This window comes from Columba livia, chromosome 8 (assembly GCF_036013475.1).
Source record: "Columba livia isolate bColLiv1 breed racing homer chromosome 8, bColLiv1.pat.W.v2, whole genome shotgun sequence".
In the NCBI taxonomy this organism is placed as follows: Eukaryota; Metazoa; Chordata; class Aves; order Columbiformes; family Columbidae; genus Columba; species Columba livia.
Window position 1 is genome coordinate 13,333,633 of NC_088609.1, and position 22,435 is coordinate 13,356,067.

Below are 22,435 nucleotides of genomic sequence, written 5' to 3' on the forward strand. Positions count from 1 at the left end.
GGAATTCCAAATCGCCTTTTTCCCTTCTGTTTCATCTCTGACTTTTCCTCTCTGGCGGCTGGTGTCATAGTACATTGTGTTTGAGGCTGGACACGAGCCGATCCGTGAGCCTGAAACGGAAGAAAACATTTATCAGGTATAAAATCGCTAACTTCGGTGTTTTCATTGCAACAATTGCAAGCATTTAGTAAAGTACATTTCATATATAGTTCACTTTTATTAGTTCTCATTCATCACAAAAATGTCTGACATTTCATTCTGATGACATGAATAATCTGCCAGGCTCGGTGTGATTTTTCTGTTGTTTGTCATTTCAGCTTCTGCAAATTTTATTAACTTTGTCAACTCATGAAAGGTCTTAAACTTTTGAGTACACCATATAAGGTGATGAATAGTGAATTCTGTTTTTTTCTGTTAATTTTTTGAAACACCTATTCTAAAAAATGGATACTGAAATTTGATAGAGGGCAGACCATCCAAGCAGTTCTTAGAAGGACATTTTGATGGTACTGTTCTTCTTTCTGGCTAACCAAGGAAATAACTGAGCAAACCTAAGAGCTCTCAGTGGATATCCCCCAGACTGGGGAAAATATTTTCTGAGTGCATATGTTGTGTTAGAGCCCAAGCTTGCATTCTTCACGCTGACAAAAATTGCTTTGAAAGCAATATAAAATAATCTTTTGTCATGCAGTTTATCCTCAAGGGATCGATACAGGGTTTATTAAAATATAATGTACTTCATTTTGTATCATATACCAGAGGCAAATGTGGAGACAGAAATCTCTGTATGCTGTAAAAATTGTGATTTGAGGAAATCATTTAGTATGGAGGGGCAGGAGACTCAAGCAGTGATTAAGCATTTCCTCTAGCTGTACTATAAGTTGATCTGCTAATAGGTAAAGCTTTTATAATTTAGAGAAAGCAAGGATAGAATGGAAGGAAAAAAAAAATGAAAAGGTTTTTTTTAAGTAATAGAAAAGGTAGGAAGATAAGAAAGAAAGAAAGAAAAAAAAAATGGTAGAATAGCTGGAAGCCAAAATAGAAAGAAGCAAAAGGGAAATGCAAGTTAAACATTAGAAAAAGAACATCTTATAGACCCCTATCACAGGGTTATTAAGATGAGATTCGCTTAACCTGGTTCTGTTGATTTTCTGGCACTCCACTGCACACACTAAGAATATGCATCTTTCTGCATCTCTAGACCAAGACATGCAAAACTCTCAAGGTGAGAGTGTGCCTAAGGTGGAAAATTTTCTGCTGCAGAGTGTTGAAAGTTTTACTATCTTCAGGAAAGTATCTGTTAAAACATTACTACTCTATGTAATGGTACTATGTTTTTATGCTAGAAACAAAAATCTTGTGGCAACTACATTCAGGCCAAAGCATTCTGATTGTTGTTCATGGAAGTGCAGAGCTTTTAGTGACGTTTTAGAGAAGAACCTGTAGAACTAGGCAAAATGGGGTCATCGCTGCCAGTGTTTGGAGAACTTAGAGCAAATTCTGGTGGGGAGGAAAGAAGTAGGAAATGTGTTCTGAGGAATGGCCTAAAAAACAGAAGGACTCTCTGGGAATTTGCTTTATCTTAAAATGGGGATAGAAGATTTTGAGCATGTGGTGAGGTCTTGTCTCATCTCAAGGTGCTGCTGTTACTGTCTTGGAAGTTACCAGAGAATTGCTCAGGGCTTCATATGGCAATGTCTGCATGTGAAGAAGTTTTTTCTCCTGCATTGAGGCGCAGAAGATATTTGTATCCGTATAGGCAGTCTAGCATTGTCCTTCTCTGTATCTGTTACAGGCAACACCCTGAATACAGCAAACATCGAGATGAGGGAGCTATGAGTCTTTTTCTATTATCTATTGTAAATTACAGATGCTGAAGTATCGCTACCATAGACCTGCCCAGAGCCGTGAGCTTCCGAGTTCCCATGGCCTTGGTGAACTCTTGGCTTGCTGAAAATTTGTGTTTCTCACAGCTCAGATCTTACACTGGCAAAATTGGTTCTCTTCCAAGATTTTGATGAACTCAACACCATCCACTGAAAACTAAATTAGAAAAGGTCCTCTTTTTTCGTTTGCTTGTTCTTTTATTTTAGTCTGGTGCAAATTGTTGCCAGCTCTATTATTTACTGCAAATGCTTCCTTGTAGTACACTTCAGTAAACATGCATCTCCTCAGTAACCTCATGCATCCTCACTTAAGCCTCACCAAATCTTTGTTCTGGTACTGCTCTGTTTTTTCAACCAAGAGCTGGTATGCAAAGAATTCACTTCTCCCTTGTTGGAAAGATTCCTACCCAGTGGGTAACTGGAGGTGGAAGATATGTACCAAAAGTGACAATTTCTATTTATTTTTAACATAGTAGAGGTCACAATTTTCTTTTTAAGCATTCTTTCTCTGTCTGTCACCTTTCTTTAATACATTACCCCAAAGACTGTGTCTGTCTGCTCTTTAATATTGTCTATATAATTTGCTCTAATGTGTTAGTTAGGCAGGGACTTGATTGCCGAGCATGTGCCAATTCTCTCACCTAGTGTCAGATGTCTTAATACCATCTCCTTTCCTGCCTGTCGCTTTAGTGAGGTGGGAATGGGATTGTGATAGGTGGTTTTGTATCGTGTATGTAGCAGCACTGGCCTCTTTGAAGAGGCAAGTTCTGCTTCATGAGGAGTTGACAGTCTGAGATGGGGGTTTCTGAGTTACGGTGCTTGTATTGCTGGTAAGATACAAGTACATCAAAATGGATCACAGCCTGTCACAGAGGCAGAGCTGTCAGCAGCAGTAGTGCTGGTACCTCTTTGCTGATATTGCTAATCAAAGAAAAAACAGAAGAAATCACTTGCTGACCCCCAGTCTCAGTAGCAATGCAAAAAAAAGTGTGATGATGCATGGCAAGTAAAGACAACAAGACGACAGGCGGTATCAAGTCAGGAGAGAAAAATGTCTTTTGGAAAAGTTTCTCTGTCTTGATATTAAAAGTCAGGAGCTTTTCTCTAATGTAATTGTAAGCTGGAGTGTGAAGGAGAGATTGATAGTGCAAGGAAATTCTCATTCCACAATGAGCTGTGGATGGGCCTGTGCAAATTAGGATTACTCCATAGAAACGTTGAAAGGAGGAAGAGGAGAATGACTGAAGGGGAAACTTTCCAGAGAGAAAGAGGAAAATGCAGCCTGATGACAGTTTATAAATAGTTTATCTTACCACAGTTGTCCTCTTTTTATGAAGACTAAGCGTTCCAATGACTTACTAAATAGACCATTCTTGGTTTTTGTTCTTACACTGTCGTGTAAAGCTCTCTCTTTGCAGGCTGTAATTTCCATGAAATTGAATTGTTCCACTGTTACCAGTTTCATGTATCTAATGTGATTTTAGTGGGTTTATGGGAAGTGGTCAGTACTTTGAGAAAACCAAGGCAAGCAAGTCATTCCCGGGATAGGAATGGAAGAGATCTTTTGAAAAGCTCATTCAGTTTCTGTGAGGGTTCTGTGCTCGTGCTCTTGACAAACTCCTGCAGTGTGCACCAAATTAAAGATGAACAGTTTCCCATAAAGACTTTGCTGTTTAAACATGGGCAAGAGAATGTTTGAACCATAGAAAGATTTTTCGATATGTTACACAGAAATGATGGCACATCTCAGTAGATAAGTAGCATTACTTCAGCTTCCCATAAACCACTCCTACTCTAATATCAGAATTCTAAGATATTTAATGTCTTAGAAAGCAGAAATGGTAATTATTTTGTCATATCTGCAATATCATTTTTCCTGTTGACCTGTGAGGTTTCATTAATGTCTGAAATGTAATCTTCTTATGCTGAATGCCCTTGTTCAGTAGAAAAGTAGAACTGATTTACTTAGAGTATTTGTGCCAGTTTAGAGCATGTTTTTACTATCCTTTTTGCTTGTGACATTTACAGTAGACATTCAGTGCTTCTAAGAAGGAAAAGAAATATAATCTCAAAGTATAAATATGTAAACCAGCAGTCCTTGGGCAAGCAAAGCCCAGTATTACAAAGCGACTGAATTTACATGAATAGGTTATAAATGCCCAAGGTGTAAGTCGTGACTTGTTGACTCAACTAAAGACTCATCCAAATTTTTTAAGTGCATCATCCCCTGTCCATCTGAGGCTGCTGGCTTCAGCTCCCTGGCTGTGTCAGGCTAATAAATCCTTAGTAAAAGTTGCAGCATTGTGCCCAAACATCGCTTAGAGCAGCCGCAGGGCCCGATCATGGCAGGGATACATGTTATGATGTTATGAGTTTACTTGACTTAGATTATTAAATGAATTGGAAGGAAGAAATCTAACGCCATAGGCCAAACGTCTCTTTCCTTCAGATCAGTAGTTCTATTTGGGATCTCTGCCATGGAGGAAGATGACATACTGACCTGATCATGACTTCCATGTGCATATTCAAACCCCCAAGTAAAATGAAAAAAACAACCATTTAAGTAGGAAGCAGATTCAAGTGCACCTGGACGTAATGCAACTGAAATTAACTGAGAACTTGAGGATTTAAAAAATTCAGATAAATGTTTTATTTCTTCACTGTCTTCACTGTTAATGGCACTAGTTGGATGAAAAGGGAACCATCTGTGATTTCATCAGTATTAAATGACTATTCTTTACATAAATATCAATTGCTGATGTCAGTTTTTCATCAAACCTGCCTGGGCAGTGACCTTAGTTTTCATTTGCTGTTGCAGGTTCCTACCAGCCAGAAGAAGGAAGGTGTTTATGATGTGCCAAAAAGTCAACCTGTAAGTGTAAGTATCTTCCCTATTTATATGCAGTAAAGAACGTGTGTTTCTTAGCTTCTGTGACTTTCATTATTGTATGTAACATTTGGAACATTCCTCGTGATGTGAATTTTATCAGTGATGTGTTACGGGTTGACTGGGTTGCTTTGGAGTAACCAGGGCTGTGCTGTCACTTATATCCATCTCATTCATTATTTAAATATCCTTTCTCTTTTCTGACTAATTTTTATGGAAGCCACCAGTTATAAATATGTTATCCATGGTTAAGAGTTGACAGTGAGTCTTCTTGTTCATGCACAAATCGGTGCTGCCTGGATTAGAAGGGTTCCTCTGTTACCAAATGCTGTGCAAGGTTTGTCACTCGGAGTGAGCATGGGCTGCATTTTCTCCCGTGTGCTCTGTCAGAGCCGTACTTTGTATATTGTGCTCCTTACAGCTTGGTTTAGTAGGACAAAAAGAGAGGCAAGGCCTGAGTAGAGCGGAGGTCAAGAGAAGTGGCATTGGGAAAAGGAATGTCAGAACATTATCTGTGACCTCTGTGGAGATTTTATGAAGCTCTAATGTCTACACCTCTCAGAAGATTTCCTGGTGAATTTGGTGTGCTGATAAGTAAAGATTTCTTAAGGAGCTTCAAATCAAATGTTACTAAAAAAATGAGAATTGGCATTAGAATTATTTTTCCATTGTTTGGGAAGAAAACCAACCAAACAAGTTACATCAAAATCCAACCTAACATACAGCATAGAAAAGCAATTGTTTTTCTAATAAAATCAACTTCTATGGCAGCTTAGTGAGAGCTGTGGGGTTGTAGGGCAGAGATACGTGCGATTGCCATTGGTTCCAACAGCTGTGAGGAAACTCTGAAAGGAACTACATCAAGTGCTCTAATGGTTAATGGTCAGTACAGACTCAGTTCTTTCTGTCGTGTGCCTTATATGGACAGCAGACTATTAAAAATAGGGTTAAGATGCTGTTGTGTCCCAATGTCTCTGTTCTCTTTCTATGTATTGGCATTTTGAGGAGGTAAAGCATTTATTCCCAGAATGCATAAGGAATGGGAACCAGTGGTTGAGAGAAGATGTCTTAGCAAGAAGGCATGCCTTTGCTGAATGGCAGGTTATTCTCTTTCATATAATTTTTTTGCTATAGATACCTTGAGAAATTGCTTGATTATATTGGCTACGCAGAAGATTAGTATTTCTGAGGGTTTGTGTGAGGATGGAGAAAAACAAAGGAAAAGGTCAAGAATTTCAGTCTGCTGTAAGCATGGGGAAAATGCCTGTACTGAGGAGAGAAGGAACCTCCTTTTGCATGAATATGTGGGAACTTGCACAGCTTGGACTGAGCACAAAGACCAAAATGTCGAATAAAAAAAGATAAATGCTGGAGAGTGGCTGGTTGGGGGCCTGAATTGTGACAGTTCTGTGGTCTGCACAAACAAACAAAACTTGCCATAAATATTTCATGATAAGCCACTAGGAGGAGGGAGGCATCACAGTGTTGTCTGGGAAAATCTACTAAATAACTCATGTTGCATAACTAATTAAGGTATTTTTGGGCATGGAATAGCTGTAGATTTTCCCTCATTTCTCATATAGGTCAGTGTTACAATTTTTCCACTGTACATTTCCTGAGACTTTTTTGTTATTTCTTCAGCGATGTTTCAAATTTACTCTGGGTATACTATGTAATTTAGGTCATTGCAGTGTGATTGGGTGTGCAATACACTTGCAATCATGTCTGCAGACACTTTGGTATTAGACTGTCCTGGTAAAGAGCACGACTGTGAGATATAGGTCATATGGAACCTACTCTGTAATCATCAAATATATTTAAACTGTCATCTCCATGTAGCTGTTCGCAGACTTAATTTTGTTGTTGTTGTTATTTCATGGTTAAAGTCGTTAGAGCTTTTTCTCCCAACAGCTGATGTACTTCAGTCTGTGAAGAAAAAGGGTAGAGGAAGACATATGTAGCTGAGATGGTTTAATCTTTTTATTAGTATGTATTAAAAAAAAAAAAAAAAAAAAGAAAACCAGCATTAGCTGTTAAAATTAGCAATTTAATATTCCACTGCCCATCTGATTTATTGCTTACCCATCCACATCTGAGACTCTCTGTCATTGAGACAATTGCCATAATTTTTATTTCAATTTATAGCTGTCATTATTATATAAACCTCTAAAATTCAATCTGAGGGCAAATAATCTAGCTCATCTACCTGGTTGAAACATAGAAGGACACTTTCTTTATTAGGAGATCTTGCTTTCATTAATTTCATAATGGATTAATAAAATGAGAAACTTTTTGTAGCTCCTAATGGGTTTCAGGCACCATGAATTCTCTCTCCTGACAATAAATACACCACTTAATGAAATGCAGCAAGTTTTGCTCGAGTTCAAGCTGAATTGCCCACGTTCCCTGGACAGAGATCGATGATTTTTTTTTTTTTTTTTTTTTTTTATTTTAATTTTTTTTCCTTTGGTGTGTTCTCAGGCAAGTTATCTCTATTCTCCACACACAGAAGTGAGGGATACTGAAGCAGCCATCCAGGTGCCCTCCACCCTTTACTCTCTGTAGCCAGTGGAGAGAAATAGCAACTTCACGGGGAAATTCCTCCTGTTGCATGAGGTGTCCCTCTCGGGTGGAAATAAATGTACATCTGGACATTGTTATTTTGTGCTGCAGAGGAACTTTAAATGACTTGCAGGTGTGGTAACTTCTAAACAGTTAAACTTACGTGGGGTGAGATCTACCACTAATAGCCAGAATCTTTTTTGCAAAGGCTGCTTTGAACCTGAGAAGCATAATTCATACGGATTTTCAAAAAGATATAGCTTCCTAAGAAACCAGAACCGTTTGGGCAAATATTTTTCTGTGTGCGTGGGATCCCATCATGGCTGAAGGTGTGAAGCATCTTCATGCTGGTGCCATGAAGCAGAAATATTCAGCATTCTATATGCATCAAGATAGCCGAGGTACTTACACAATGCTGTGCTGTTGCGTGAGGCCATTTGTCAGAAAGTGTCGAAGTACGTTGTAGTGTGACTCCGCGTGATCACTGATATCGAGTAACATAAATACAGTGCAAATGAAGCGGAAAGGAATGAGTCTCAGATCTCAGAATTTGAACGTACCCACTGAACTCAATTATGAGTGGTGGCTGGTTGCCAAGTCCCTTCTCTGACACTGGGATGAAAAGATTGCTTACTTGGTATAATTTTTGTATTTCCCCATCTCCTTGCTGCATCCTTTCCTTGCAAATTTCCTTTGCTGGGCATGCAGCTCAGCTCCAAACACACTTTCCATGGTATCCAGTATCCTCCCAGTATCACTCCCTTCGTCTATATCAACACACGCTCCTTGTATTCATTCCTATTTTTCTCTCTGCTCCTTCCTTAGACCAGTTTTCCTACTCTTTGTTCACTGAGAAGAGACATCTAGCCAGCAAAAGAAAGCATGCTTACCCCAAAGAGCTTGTGTTAAGTGGTACAGGCTCCACTTAGAAATTGTGGTTCTGTATGTGAAATTAACTGTTTTTAAGAAGTGAAATGTTTAATGAGCTCTTTTTGTCATAATTCCCCATTGTCTCCCCATTATACATCGACATCAAGTTCTACCTGTCGTGGTGTTTTTAGTAATCGGAGTCAGACTGTAAATACCCTTCACGGAGGCTGTCAGTCATGTCACAATAAAACCTTCTCTTCTCATCAGTATGTCTAAGTTATCTGCTTACAATTTTATGAAGGCTTTCAAACAACTCATCTTACTGCTGTATAAAGATTCAAGGCATTATAGCTGATGCCTTACAGTGCAGAGAGTCTTCTGGCTGGTACCAGCTACGTGGAAAATACTAAACCAGGGTGGAATGGACAGGGAGGAACTGGGCTGCCTCAGGGGCAAGGCATGGGAGGAGCAGATGGAGTTGGGCTGGACTTGAGCCCACTCAGGTCTAGAAACCTGATCCTTCTGCCTGAACTAGGAAGCTGCATTTAGGAAAGCTCAGTTTTAATTCTGGCTGGGATGACAGTGCTGTTTGCAGGTCTGATTTGTTCAGAGGAGGTGTGCCTGGAGTCACCTGGAAGACACGGGTAGCCCTGGGCTCCACCAGCTCACACAGAAAGTTGATCCCTGGAGTAATGGCAAAATGTCTGGCGATAAAGTTGCTTAGAGCAGCTTTCTGGATAACTCTGAGCATCCTCTGCATAGTGAATTCTTTCTATGACACTTGGCCTGGAGAAGAGCTTTGTAACTCTGGCTTTTCCCTAATTTTGCATCAGTGGCTTTACAGAAACAGCTTGCAGACTGGTGACATTGACTTCAGCCTCCACAACCCAGTTTTCAGGATCAAATTTTCAAACATGAGAAGAGGAGGAGTGCACAGGCCCAGTCTCTGACTATCTGTGCCTGCAAAGCCATCCAATTTTATTTACCTTTGCTAGAAGAGACACCTGTGTTCAAATGCCCTGCCTTAATTGCGCTCGATTAAACCCCACGTACAAGGTTTAACATCATGATGCGAGACCTGCATTTTTAACAGGCACAGGTAGTTGTTGCAAAATTTGAAAATACATTACTTTGCTACAATAATGTCTTGTGTCATGTGTTTCTTTGATGTTTTAGTCGGATGCTGCTATTTTTGTTTTTTAGAGAGAAGTGGATATACATAGTGGTATCTGTAGTGTAGACATTACACTAACTGTTCTGAGAAGATGCTGTGCAGCACTGGAAATACCTCTGCTCCATGTACGCCTCCTCCCAGCTTGCCTTTTGATTTAATACCAGTATTAACTGCTGGCTTATAATGGAAACATTTAGCACCATGCCAAAGGTAACATCTCAGCACTGGAGGTGAGATGTTGTTGTCACAGACATGTCCTCAAGAGCGAGACTTGTGCAGTAGCAGGAGGCCTTTATTATAACAGCATCTCCACACATCAGCCGCTTCTGTCCATCTGCTGTGTGGGTACCATCCCTTCTGCATCCTCCATCACCTGCCCTGTGATACCCTCTGGGCAGTTGTGGCAGATGTGCTGTGTGCGTTCTGCATCAGTTTGGGGAGAAGCTGTCGTAATTTTTTGTGGATTTACTCAGTCCTATCCTACGTTATTAAGTACAGAAGTACACAGGTTTTGGGTTTTTTGCTTGCCAAAACTCAAAAGATTTAAAGGTTTGGAAAATGCCAGAGTGATGCGGTATTCGATAATGAAAATAGAAATAACTTGTTTCTTAAGCTTGGTTATAGCTCCAGTCACCTGTCATTTTGAAAAGCATTAGGTAGACCTGTATAACTGACCTTGCAAGTATATTAAAATAGTAAATTTGGGGTTATTTCTAACTCCCTTCCATTGTTTATTCCCTGCAAGCATCCAAAGCTGTTTCTGCCATCATACTCTAGAAGTGGAGTTTTACTCCTATGTGGAAGGTTTTTTGGTTTTTTGTTTGTTTTTGGTTTGGTTTGGTTTGGTGTTTTTTTGTTGTTGTTGTTTTGTTTTGTTTTTGGTTTTGTTTTTTTTTTCTTTCATTCTCATCACCACTTGTCTCTCCGGCCTGTAATTAAAGAATGCCATCGCATGTCACCAGGGCTGGCTGCATGGTGCCACCCAGGTGGTACCGTAGTCCCCTGACATTACAGAATTCATCTTTCCCCATCTGAACTCTTACTGTGTTCTGTGCCACTATCCTTGCTCCAGTTTTCCCCAGGGAGACTGGTAGAGCTACATGCTGGGAACAGAAGGTGCCTTACTTTCAGAAATAAATCTTCAGGCCAGAAATGCCACTGATGCCAGTGAACATGTCTGGCAGTAACTCTGGATGGAAACCACATTGAACCAGCCAGCATCTTGTTGTTGGTCCCTGATTTTCCTGTTCAGACACAATTCCTCATGCTGAAATGAAATTTGGTGCAGGCTGGCTTTAGCCACTCCATCAGCTGAAATGTTTTGCTCCAGTTTTCCATGGAATGGAAAAAGATGATTCATTGTAATATCATTGCATTGCATCAACCACATGCAATAAATTGCACGTATTTGTAAAGGTACCTACATCTAAAGCCATGCTTATGTTTCTAGAAGACAGATGTCAAGGCCTATTACTGCATAGTATATGTAAATTACAACAGCTTTTGTAGCTTACGTTAACAATTTGAAAGCCTCAGTATTTAGTTCAACAACATAGTGATATTTCTGGACTTGAAGCATTTCTTTTAAATACATGAGATGTGACTGGTGTATACCATTGTGTATACCATGCTCTCAGAACCCACTGCGTAGGGTCTGGAGAAGATACTGAGGAGGTGACCTTTGGTGGTGCTGGGACCTTTGCACCAGCATCCTCTGTGCTCTGGAAAGTCTAATTATCTTGAGTGTTGTGTTGCCTGGAAGCAGCATGGGTCTGGCTCTAAGAGTCATTCTTTTGGACTCCTGATTTATTAGAGTCTGTCAGTGGTAGTTGAAACATTTTAAATATCATTTCCTATAGGAGTAAATAGCTAAATTACACAGGGAATTCAGAATTAAGTTTCCTTCAAATGAAGAGAAAATAAACAAGTGAGTAAGTGTATATTTTGATAATTTAAGAGATCCTTAATTTAAAGGAAGCTGTTGACCAACAGTGAAGCAATTCACTCAAACACTCCTCAGTAGTCTATTATGTCCATTATCCTTAACCATCCACCTCTTTAGCTGTGCAGGCTTGACTAACAGTATTTTTAACCAGCACTTCAGTGCCTCCCAGTGAAAAAGTAAAGGAAACAGGTCAGTTGGTGAATGCGATGAAGCTCAAGGCTACCATGAAGATTGGTACATCATACCAAAGTCAGTACTTGGGTTTATTACTTCAAATAAAAATACAGAGGAGAAGAATCACCTAAAGAAGAATTCTCCTGACAAGAGTTACCCTATGAAACTGGAAAGAGAAATTTTAAATAGGAGGGTTCCTGCGTCTCACAGGATTCTGAGCACTGGAACCCTGTGTAAGAGACTGATGTCCAAATGCAGGTATGTTGGATAAAAATCAATCAGTGTAGTTTTATGGCAGCTCCTGTTGCTGATCTGACCTGTACTGTTTAGGAACCACCCTTAATGTTCACTTCAGCCTTGTAACTAAGAGGTTGTGCCGGCTCTAGTGGTGAAAATCTGGGTTGTTGGTAATACCAAGGCTGCAGTTTGCTCTGTCATGGGAAAGTTTACGGCATTTGGGCATCTTTAGTATCTGTAGAAGGTTGGAGATTGCAAAGGCATTGGCTTTTTTTCTTCATACATATCTTTTTCCATGTATGCTCTTCAATTAGAAAGTAATTAAGCAATTCTTTGTTGAATTATCATGCTACTCCATTAATCCAACAGTAGTTTTACAGGAAAACAATATGTTTGTTGGATGTTTTCAGTGTGTGTCAACCTACTAGATGTAGTTTGATTATCAGTTTTGATGTGCGCTTTCGTTGTAGTTCTAATTGGTTTTTAGAATGAATTGCAGTTAATTAGCAAGCTGCTTGCAGCTCATGGTGCTCATAGTAATATCAACATTTGTGGTATAAGGTTGTGCAAATAACTGGAACTTCGCTTAAATAAAACAATTATTTGAACCATCAGAAAAAATATTTTACATAGCCAAACTATTTACATTTTCAACTAAAATAAGAACAAAAATCTTTAATTTAACTAATGATTTAACTTGTCGTTAGACTTTCAGTGTAAAATACTTGTTAGAAAAAGGGGGATTGGAAATGCAGAGAGGCAGCGTGGTTGGATGATCCCTCTTTTCTCTCTGGGACCGAGTGGTAGGGCACTTACCCTGAGCGCAGAAACCAAGTTTAAATCCCTCTGCTGTCGTAAGAGATCTGAATAGCTAATATCCAGCGCAAAGGTTAATTACTAATTGCTGGTTATTTGCTATATTTAGTATCCTTCATACTTATTTTTTTTTTACTTGCTGAGCTCTGTATCAGAGTACAAGTTAATTACTGTGTGGTGGTTTTTTTTCTGCTTTTTAAGCATCATCTTTGCTTCATTCTCTGAGATTTCAGCGTTTTGTAAGATGCTTCTTTTACTGTCTCGTTTGCAAAACTATAGCAATATTAAGCAGGTTTCCCTGTGTTGTAAGTCAGTGTAGACCCCTTGCTTTTTGTAAAACCAGGCTGAGTAAGAGAAGTCAAATATTCTCGCTTGTTATATTTAGGAGTGAAAGAAGTAAGGTGCTTCACACTTCCATGAGTGCAAGAGTCCTGTCATAGATTTCCCTTTTAAAACTTGAACCTTCAGCATTGTTTAGAAAAAATGTTTTTCAGACTACTTGGTGGTCAGAGGGAATATGGTAGTGGAGGTGAATCGAGTTGTGTTCAGGTTTATGAAAGCTGCAGTTTACTTATGTCTTATCATTGCTTCTGTACTCTTGATTTTCTCCAGCTCTTGGATAACATGTTTTTTCTTTAGTGAATAGTGAAAAGTGTCACCAGGAATTTCATTACCAGCTGGAGTGGTTCAAAAAGCTTGCTGCTGCTTTAAGAAGCCAGATTTACATATTTCATTTTAAAAGATTTACAATATGTCTCACATGCCTGTATAGAAAGATGGAGCTTTCGTTATAGGTTTAATGGCACTGCGATACAAGGATTAATACCCTTCCCTCCACCTTGGTCTGTGCAGCTGGTCGCTAGTGCCTGGTGTGTTCCTGGTTGGCTAAGCTGTAGGGGTGTGTTCTTATTCAAGGAGATGCTTTTTTTAATAATTAAAGCAAGCTTTTACATCACTCTGTGGAGACATCCACAGACAGCAAGCCTAGAGAAAGATCCAGAACTGGAGCATCTTTCCAGGCTTCTGGTTATTTTCTGTCGTGCACTGGGGAAGGAGGGAGAAGATTGTTGTCCTTAATTGCGAAGGTTAAGCGCTTTGTATCGAAAAGCCGAACCGGAGTAAGGCTCGAAGGGCCAAATTCTCTGCTCAGTAGCCGTGTCGCAGCCTTGGCTGTTCCATGCTCTAACAGACTGGGATATCTCACCCTTATCTCACCAGTGTGTGATGCAGAACACGAGCTGGTGGAAGATGCAGCTCAAGTGCTACATGATAATTGGGCACTTGGGGATGCACCGTGACAAGTTGGGCAAATGTTTTCTGTGAGGTCCTGCTGTAGCACAGGGGGGCATTTCTAATGGCCCATCAAATGCCGTGCACATCTTCCCTCTGTGCCGAGACCCAGTTGTTTTGCAGCTGGTTTCACAGAGCGATGGGGGTGACCGGGGCAGGATCCGCTTCCCAGCGACATGAGCTGCATCCTGGGGTGTTGGAGGATGGAGGACTAAACAAGGGGGCTGTCAGAACAGAAAGTTATTAACTACTGGCCAAAACTGATCCATCCTGAAGATGTAAACCCTCCTGTGTTAGTTTTAAGAATATTTTCAAAGTCTGTGGAGTTCTTTGAATAAGCAGACACAGCTTTTTCACATTTTCTTTACCTGGGGTTGGGGGGGAACACACTGGTGGCTCAGGACTGGGTCCTTTCCTGGTTGTGCGTGATGGCATTTTCTTCCTTTAGCTTTGCCTTTTGCCAGTCGTTTTTATTTATTCAGGTCTATGATGAGATCTGGCGGGGGGGGAAGAAATTAATTTATAGGCTGTTTCTGAGATATTTTTAAACTTTGTTTGAAGGCAGCATGCAATTACCGGCTGGTAACTTGTATGAAGCTTCTCGGTCATCTAAGATTTGATTTTTGATAACTTGCTGTTATGTTTGTTTCTTAAGCAGTAAAGTCTCTAATGCTTCAGTAAATGTTATCTGAAATTTAGCATTCTGATGGCACTGAGGTCATAATTTGTGTTAAATATGTAGACAGATATAGATATGTATGTATGTGCTGGCATTATGCTCCCACATATAATTAATTACACACAAACTATGGATTTAAATGTAACTTGAATTGACTTATGTAAGTAATTTTTTAAATTACTACCAAAAGTAAATACGTATCTTAAATATGTTTACGTTGATGTTATACTTATCCTAGTTAAGAGGAAGCTGTGTTTTTCTGCAAATGGTGCTTTTAGTGCTTTTGTTGTCCAAAATTCAATATATTTTTTTTCCCCTGAGGATGTTAAGTCCTTTCTTGCACCAAGCCGATGAATAGTTCCATTAATGTAAGCAGGATCAGACCTCACTGGGTATGCTTATTGCTGAATTAATAAATATATGGGAAAATAAATAGTTATGATGCAAGCAGTGAAATTGCCTTATACACCAGAAGATGAGTTTGAGCACAAATAAAGGGTATGTTTGCCCCGCATCCCAGCAGCATTCAAACTCACCGTTTTGACTGTGTGATTTCATCTCTGTGCTCACTGCAAGGTGGAAAGGGTTTTCATTTCAATACTGAAGTCAATAATTATGGAGATTATCATTTTCATGCTCAGAAATTCATGTCATTTTCATAAATCATTCATTTCATTTCATAAATCATGCTTTACAGCTGGAGAATGGAAACTTATTGCTGGACATTGATGAAAATCTTGTTTCAGTCACTCAGGTAAGGTTGTGACACTAAAAATATTTTAAGGAAATATAGATTAAATCACCTATAGGAATAATGCAATTTGAAAACATTCGGCTTGGGATTAACTTCACTGGAATGTAGCTAATATCAGGTGTGAATAATTTAAAAAAGCTTAATGGGTGGAATGAGTTCTGTAGTGACAGTGAAATCACAAAAATAAAAGATAACTATTTGGTGGCCAGAATCTCTTATGCTGCAAGTAGGTAAAACTATGTCTGTGTCAGAGAAGTTGCATTTGTTTATTCAGGCTGAGAATTGGGTTGTAGAAATAAACTAGATCCAGAATCCAGAGCTGAACCATTTGGGACTTTAAAATCCCACCTCTAAGTGTTGCTGTTTAAGACTGTCTCTAGTAAGTAACAATGAAGTTTCATTCCCACTAAATTTCTATTTACATTATCTGGTGTAGTTCTGTAGCTCCTGTTGGATGTAAGGTTGCTATTCTCTGAGAAATAATTCCCCTGTAAATATATTCATTTTCCTTGGGGAATATTGTGAATGAGGATTTATTACAACAACTGGTGAAGTCAGCTTTCCTATCACTCTCTCCAGCTGCCTGTTTAGAAATCCATCTGCAGAGTTTCTCTTAAGAGCTTTAACAGAATTATATCTGCGAAGAGTTTCCAAAGATCCATCACCTCGAAGCACTCTGAAAATTAGTATTATTCCCATTTTACAAGGATATCGAGACACAGAGATCTGAGTGGCCACCTTTCGAATACGTACCATTTAATCCTGAGTTCTAAAGTATACTCACTATCAATTTTCAGTATTGATATGTAAGGTATAATATTTTTTCCAGAAAAAATTTATAGCTTCTCAGACGGTTTCTGTTTGTTTGTGTAACCACATATGCCCTGCACTTTCACATCCTCTCTGGTTTGCTGTCCTACTTCCTCACCTGGGATGGAAGCACTGGGGGAGCCTTTGCTCATGGCTTCCTTGAAGGGGCACATGCTTTTTCTTCGCAAGCCAGAGAGGAGAAAACAGTGAAAAACTCACCAGTCCTGGAGGAAAAGGGCAGATTTAGGGGCGGTGCTGAACATGCAATTTGGAGAGATGAGAAGAAAGTGGCTCCTTCTGTAATTTGGTGTCACCTGGCATCTCTGGAGTCAGCAGTGCCGACAGGAGGCTTGAGGTGATTTCCAAACAAGTGCTGCTGTTGTCATTATTCCAACTTTTCTGGGCATTTTAACAATACACACACTGCAGAAGTGACTTACGGGCTTTTCTTTTGCAGAAGTGACTTCTAGCAGTATTTTAGTAATGTACACTAGAATCGGTATACCCTGAAGAAAACATGGATTTTCTTATTTCTTACTGCTTCCATTTCCACGCATACACTTAGAGGAACGCGTAAGCCCATAAGAAGAAAATGTTGTCATAGCACTAAAGCAATGTGATCTATTTAATATAAGACATGATGTGAAGAAATGTGAAATAATGCACCCCTAGGTGCATCATTAGACGTAAGCCTGAGAACCATCTAAGCTGCTTGACAAATTCCAGGTCTGAGTGATTGTAGCAGTGTTTTTGTATATGAGAATAGAGATTGGATTGCAAAAATGTATAAACCTTTGCAATTATTATACTTTGAATGACAGTCTTATTTCTTAAAGGATCATTTGTAATAGAAGGTTGAGGGAAGGAAAGTAATTGTAGGGTCATCTTACTCCTTTGGTAGTTTGTAAAGACTGACCAGCCAGTGTGATTAATGCCTAAAGCAGCTGCCTTTCTAGGTCAAAACTCAACTGGATTTCAAACCTATGTATGTGATAGGAGGCTGCAAAGTTTTATGTGCTTAAACTGGGGAGGAGACTCAATGAACTGAATTAAGATTTGCATTAAATCTGGTTCATAATGAGAATTGTGGCTTGCCAGACATGTGGGGGCGATTGAGTATGGTACTGGGAAGAAGGAAAGCCAGTAAGCAGAAGGTACTGGAGAAGGAATAATTCTGGAGTTCCCATCAAAGCTTTCCAGAACAACCACCCTGATAAGGATGGTAGATGGGTTTTAGGTTTCCTGCAGAGCTATAATGGATCTGTGCTTTTCCATCCCTGGACTCCAGCTCAACTGATTCGCAGATGGGTGGAAGAGAGTGATTTTTCTCCAGAACATGTGAAGGAGCTTTGATTATGCAGCCACTCACTGTGCTCTTTATTATGAAAGTGCTTTTACTCTTCTGGTCCAGTTAAGTGAGACCTATATGGGTGACCTATTTTGAGATCAAACTGAAGGATGCCCTGAGAAAACATTTCTAGCATGAGTTAAATGTAGAACTACAAACTTGAAACAACCCAGTTGTGCGTCCTTCTTCAAGTCCACTTATGCAGGTCACAGCTGTCTCATGGGCAAGGGGAAACGAGGCAGCATGTTAAAAGCCTTTCCCTTCTGTATCCTTCTGTCACCTCCACAGTCTGCTGCTGTGTTTTAAGAGCTTGTAGTGGGGGTTCAGAAAAGAAGACAGGGAAGAGGACTGGCCGTAAATCATGCTTGATGCTCACCGATGTTAAGAGCGGAGCAGTAATGCATCCAGTCCTATTCTGGATAGTTTTTCCATGCTTAATTCATTTTTTTTTATGGTGGAGAACTCCCTACAGAATCATTTTATAGGGTCAGCTGCTGGTTATTTGAGTCCGTCATCAATATCAAAATACCACAGCTTGAACCCATGGGTTTCCTCCATATGGGACTTGAGATTTGAAGCCTCTCAGGGGATTTATATTGCTAGCTGTTTCTAGTTAACTTTACAAGTTGTAACTGGTTAAGTCATGGTTTCTTCTCCTCAAAAGATAAATGGGAATGTTTGTGTTTTTTTTTTCTCTTCACAGGCTGTTACCCAACTAGAGCTTTTTGGGGACATGTCCACTCCTCCTGATGTAACCTCTCCCCCTGTGAGTACCCAGGGAAATGGAACTGTGCATTTTTCTACATGTTCTTTTCAGCACATTTGTTGAGCACATTTACAATTCAGGTCATCAGCCATTCCAGTAGGGAGGATTTCAAAGCAGTTTTTATGTTGCGAGAAAATAAAACAGAAGCAAATTGAATGTGGAGTCACTGCTTCGTGATGATGTGCAAAAATATCTTCAATTTTTATTCTTCTGATAGAGGGCTAGGTGTCACAAAAGATATAACCTGAGCTGCAGATCTGCTTTCCTGGTGTTTATCTGAGGTGCACGCTTCACTGCACTCTGTCTCTCCACTGCTCTGCAGGAGGATCCGGTTCCAGCCGTATAAATCACATCTCTTTGGTTCCAGCAAGCACATAGCCCAGAACTCCTGGTGAAGGAAGGCAAAACAGTAAAAAGAGAGAGGTGGCTGAATGTGTTTTGAGGGCAAAGAAAATTTTCTCAGCCCTAGATCTCCAGAGTATCCTGCAGTGTGTTTGGGACTAGATGTTCAAAGTCCTCTCTCCTCATCCTTAGCTTGCTCAATGGGATTGTGTTTCTCCTTTTATGTAGAGCTATGGTTCTGGTCCTGTTAGTTAATTGGAAGCAATATTTATTCACTTTTCCATAGATCCTGCAGATACTTCATTTACCTTTACTGTTAATGCCATGGTCACTGACTCTACTGGTTGTCACATAGCACCTGGAATAACAAGTTTGTGTGTTCTAGAGAAAGAAATTATGTCAATATTTTGCCCGTGATGCATTCCAGGCAATTTTTTTTACTTTTTTCCTCTGGTACAAAGTCTCTCATTATCTTTCTTTTTCTCCTGCCTCCAGCAAATTATGATACTCTTATTTCTATTGCTCCTTTCATTCTACATCTTCCTGTTCTTTTTTCTTTCTTTTCTCCAGACTTGTATTTTTAGAGTTACAGATGATGTGACAGCAAAGTATGTGCTGCAGAAGCTGCAGCTGATATGTCATCATTGTATTTTATTCCTGTTTTCTTGCAGACTCCTGCTACTCCAGGTGATGCCTTTATCCCATCTTCATCCCAGTCACTCCCTGCTAGTACAGACATGTTTGGTTCTGTACCGTTCAGTACTGCTGCCGTACCCTCAGGTAAGAAATCTGCTGGAAATAAAGGCTCAACTCAGATTTGGTGATTGGTTCTGAGCTCTGGTTTGCATTTCAGTACTCAAGCCATTAATTTAGTGTAGTGGAAGTGGGGAAGGATTTTGAGGACAGTACTGCAGGGCAAGGCAAAACAAGTCTTGAAGAAGCAGGGAATACTTTATTTTGAATTTACCCACATTTTTAGACACAAAGGCCATAAAAGTCACTGGGAGTTGAACCATAGTTCAGCCATCTCAGTAACACACTTTGCAGGTACAGTAGCAAGAGAGAAAAAAGCATTTAGTTTAGCTTTGCCTTTTTTTTTTCAGTAGCAATGAATATCCTGTGCTGTCTCTAGTAAACAGAGAATGAGACATGGAGAATTTGATTGCCTTTCAGTGGTATTCCACTTAGGCAAATGCTGCTGTTTCCTGTAGACATTTCTGTGTTCCTCAAAGGGCTCAAAATTCAAAAGCTGATCCCTGCCTGGGATATTTGGAGCACTTGCAGCTCCACTTAGGAAAAAAAGGAGGAGGAGTGCCTTGAATCATTCAACAGTGACTTTCTAATTGGATAACTTCTTCTCTGATGAGCCACTGCATCTCAGAAAGGTTACACTGATGGTGAAGCGTTTGGGGATAATGACAGATGAAAACCCTCATGGCTTGGATGAGGTTACAGTGGGGGCAAGATAAAAGGACATCTGGAGAGTCCATCGTAGCCATCTATAGAAATAGATATGTATCTGAGTGACTGTTCCTTTCATCAGTCATTAATTTGATCTTTCAAAGTTCAACTTCTGTTTTTTGTTTCAATTTACAATTTTGCAACTACCCTTACATTGAGCTTTGCAAAACAGCCTAGAAATAAAGTCAAGAGGAAAAGCTACATGAGGACTGAGAAGAACACCTGGGTTAGAAACAGGAGTTTTAAGGCTATAACAGTATTAAAAAGTAAAAGAGGTTTTCTTATTGTAACGTATTAGCAGTAAATCTTTAATTTAAACATGAAACAGCATATCTGTAAAGTATAAAAAAATCTATCAGTGGAACATAATTGTATTATATGGTTTCATTTGTAAAATTTTTTACAGTATTAGTTTCAGGGTTTTTTTTTCATTGTAAATAACAAAGCACCTGATAATATAATTCCTACACAGTCAAATTCTTGTTAGCTTGAAAAGGGTTCTGGTCTGACAGAAAGCAGTTATAATTTTAGTTTTAATCTTTAATCTCCTCCAAAACTAGAGAGGTTTTATGCTAGCATAATACCTGAAGCAGTTTTTTGTTATTGGGTATGTAGTACAGCAGAAACTCAGGATGTTCTCAGGTAACTGGGTCATAACTAAATGTGTTTGGTTGTTGTTTGTTGGTTGGTTGTTTCTTGGGGTTTTTTTAAAATCTGAATTAATCCAGACTCTCTCTTTTTATTACACAATTTGGGACATTTGCTTTGCTTTTCAGAGTCCCAGTGGTTTGCACTGTAGCTGTGTCAGAAGAGATTGCACAGAATCTATTGCAAGAAGGTCAAGGGCCATTGGGCTGTCCTCTAACATCTAGAAAGATGCTTCCCTGTGTGTTAGAACCAGTTTTGTAGCTGGGTCATTGGCAGAAGTTGACTGGTGTTCGAGTCACTCTCCCCAGCAAAAAATAAAATTGAAAAGGCTGAGAAACTGCTGCGAAGTTATGCTGAGGGGAGGGAGTCCTGGCCATCCTCTTCCTTCCCTCTGGCTGCTGAGTTTTTATCTCTGAAATTATTAGTTCCATCCCAGCCTGAGCCAGAACATCACGTTTGGTCCCAGAGATCCCATCCCCAAGAGGAGCGGGACAGCCAGAGGACAGGGAGAGTCAGGGTGGCAAGAGGAGCCTGCAGAGCTCAGGGATGCGGAGCAGGGTTGTGCTACAAAGAGGTGAGTTTAGGAAATGTTCATGGAGGCCGCTGTGGTTCTGGGACATGTTTTGACCAAACTGATCCCAGCTGTGCTTTGAGACAAAGCCCTGGGGCAGGGAACTACCCAGTGTGCAACTGCCAGCCGGGTCCCTGCACACAGATCTTCACAGACCCACGGGGATACTCACTGAGGAAGAAGAGGAGAGATTATTTGTTCAGATGAGAGGAAGGATTATTGCCAGTATCCACCAACCTGTGGCTTTGTGTACAAGTATTTGTTCACTGATATGAATTCAGCCATCTTTCAGGTTTTTTTTGAAGTGGGCTAAAGTGGGATTGCTAGTGTAGCCTGCATATTTCTGATTTATTGTGTAGCTTTTTCTGAATGCTCTTGTCTGCAATGTTGAAATCTTCCTTTTTTTTTTTTTTTTTTTTTTCTTCTGTTCTCTCTATTCTTTGAAGGTTATGTTGCCATGGGAGCTGTTCTGCCCTCGTTCTGGGGACAGCAACCACTTGTTCAACAGCAGTTGGCCATGGGTGCTCAGCCTCCAGTTGCTCAGGTGATGCAGGGAGGACAACCCATCGCATGGGGCCAGCCCGGCATTTTCCCTCCCACTCAGCAAGCGTGGCCATCTGTAGCGGGTCAGTTCCAACCAACTGCCTTCATGCCGACACAAACTGTTTTGCCTTTACAAGCAGCCATGTTTCAAGGTACCATTGCTCCTATAGCTACTGTCCCACCCACCAGTGATTCCAACAGATCAAGTCCACAGACAGACAGGCCCAGACAGAAAATGGGAAAAGAAATGTTTAAAGATTTCCAGATGGCTCAGCCTCCACCAGTGCCATCAAGAAAACCAGATCAGCCTTCCCTCAGTTGTACCTCAGAGGCCTTCTCAAGTTACTTTAACAAAGTTGGGATGGCACAGGAAGCAGATGATTGTGATGACTTTGACATCTCTCAGTTAAATTTGACTCCTGTGACTTCCACGACACCATCTACGAATTCACGTGAGTATTTATATGCTTTTGGCCATACCTTTCCACAGACGTGACTGCTCCTCAAAGCATTTTTTTTTTTTTTTAATACAGTAAATTGCAACACAGGTATGGACTGAGATCCTGCATGCATGCTCTAGCTTATTAATATGTTACAGCCATAAAGAAAAGTATCAGAGAGGAACTTCAGAAACCATTGAAATCAACAGCCTCAGTAGCTGCAGTCTAAAAT

General features: G+C 40.0%; 1 protein-coding gene across 48 annotated transcripts in view; it reads left to right on the top strand.

The window, feature by feature from the left end:
- DAB1 (DAB adaptor protein 1) overlaps positions 1-22,435 on the top strand; it is a 436,898-nt gene that overhangs the window by 400,359 nt on the left and 14,104 nt on the right. For 14 of the 48 annotated variants that reach the window (XM_021295514.2, XM_021295492.2, XM_065070963.1 and 11 more), the window contains 6 exons: positions 71-136; positions 4,705-4,764; positions 15,218-15,274; positions 18,136-18,198; positions 19,212-19,320; positions 21,667-22,215. In XM_021295514.2, coding sequence (XP_021151189.1) covers positions 71-136; positions 4,705-4,764; positions 15,218-15,274; positions 18,136-18,198; positions 19,212-19,320; positions 21,667-22,215 — 904 coding nt within the window. The remainder of the gene's footprint in view (positions 1-70; positions 137-4,704; positions 4,765-15,217; positions 15,275-18,135; positions 18,199-19,211; positions 19,321-21,666; positions 22,216-22,435) is intronic. The other 34 variants (XM_065070980.1, XM_065070975.1, XM_065070982.1 and 31 more) reach the window with 5 other exon arrangements.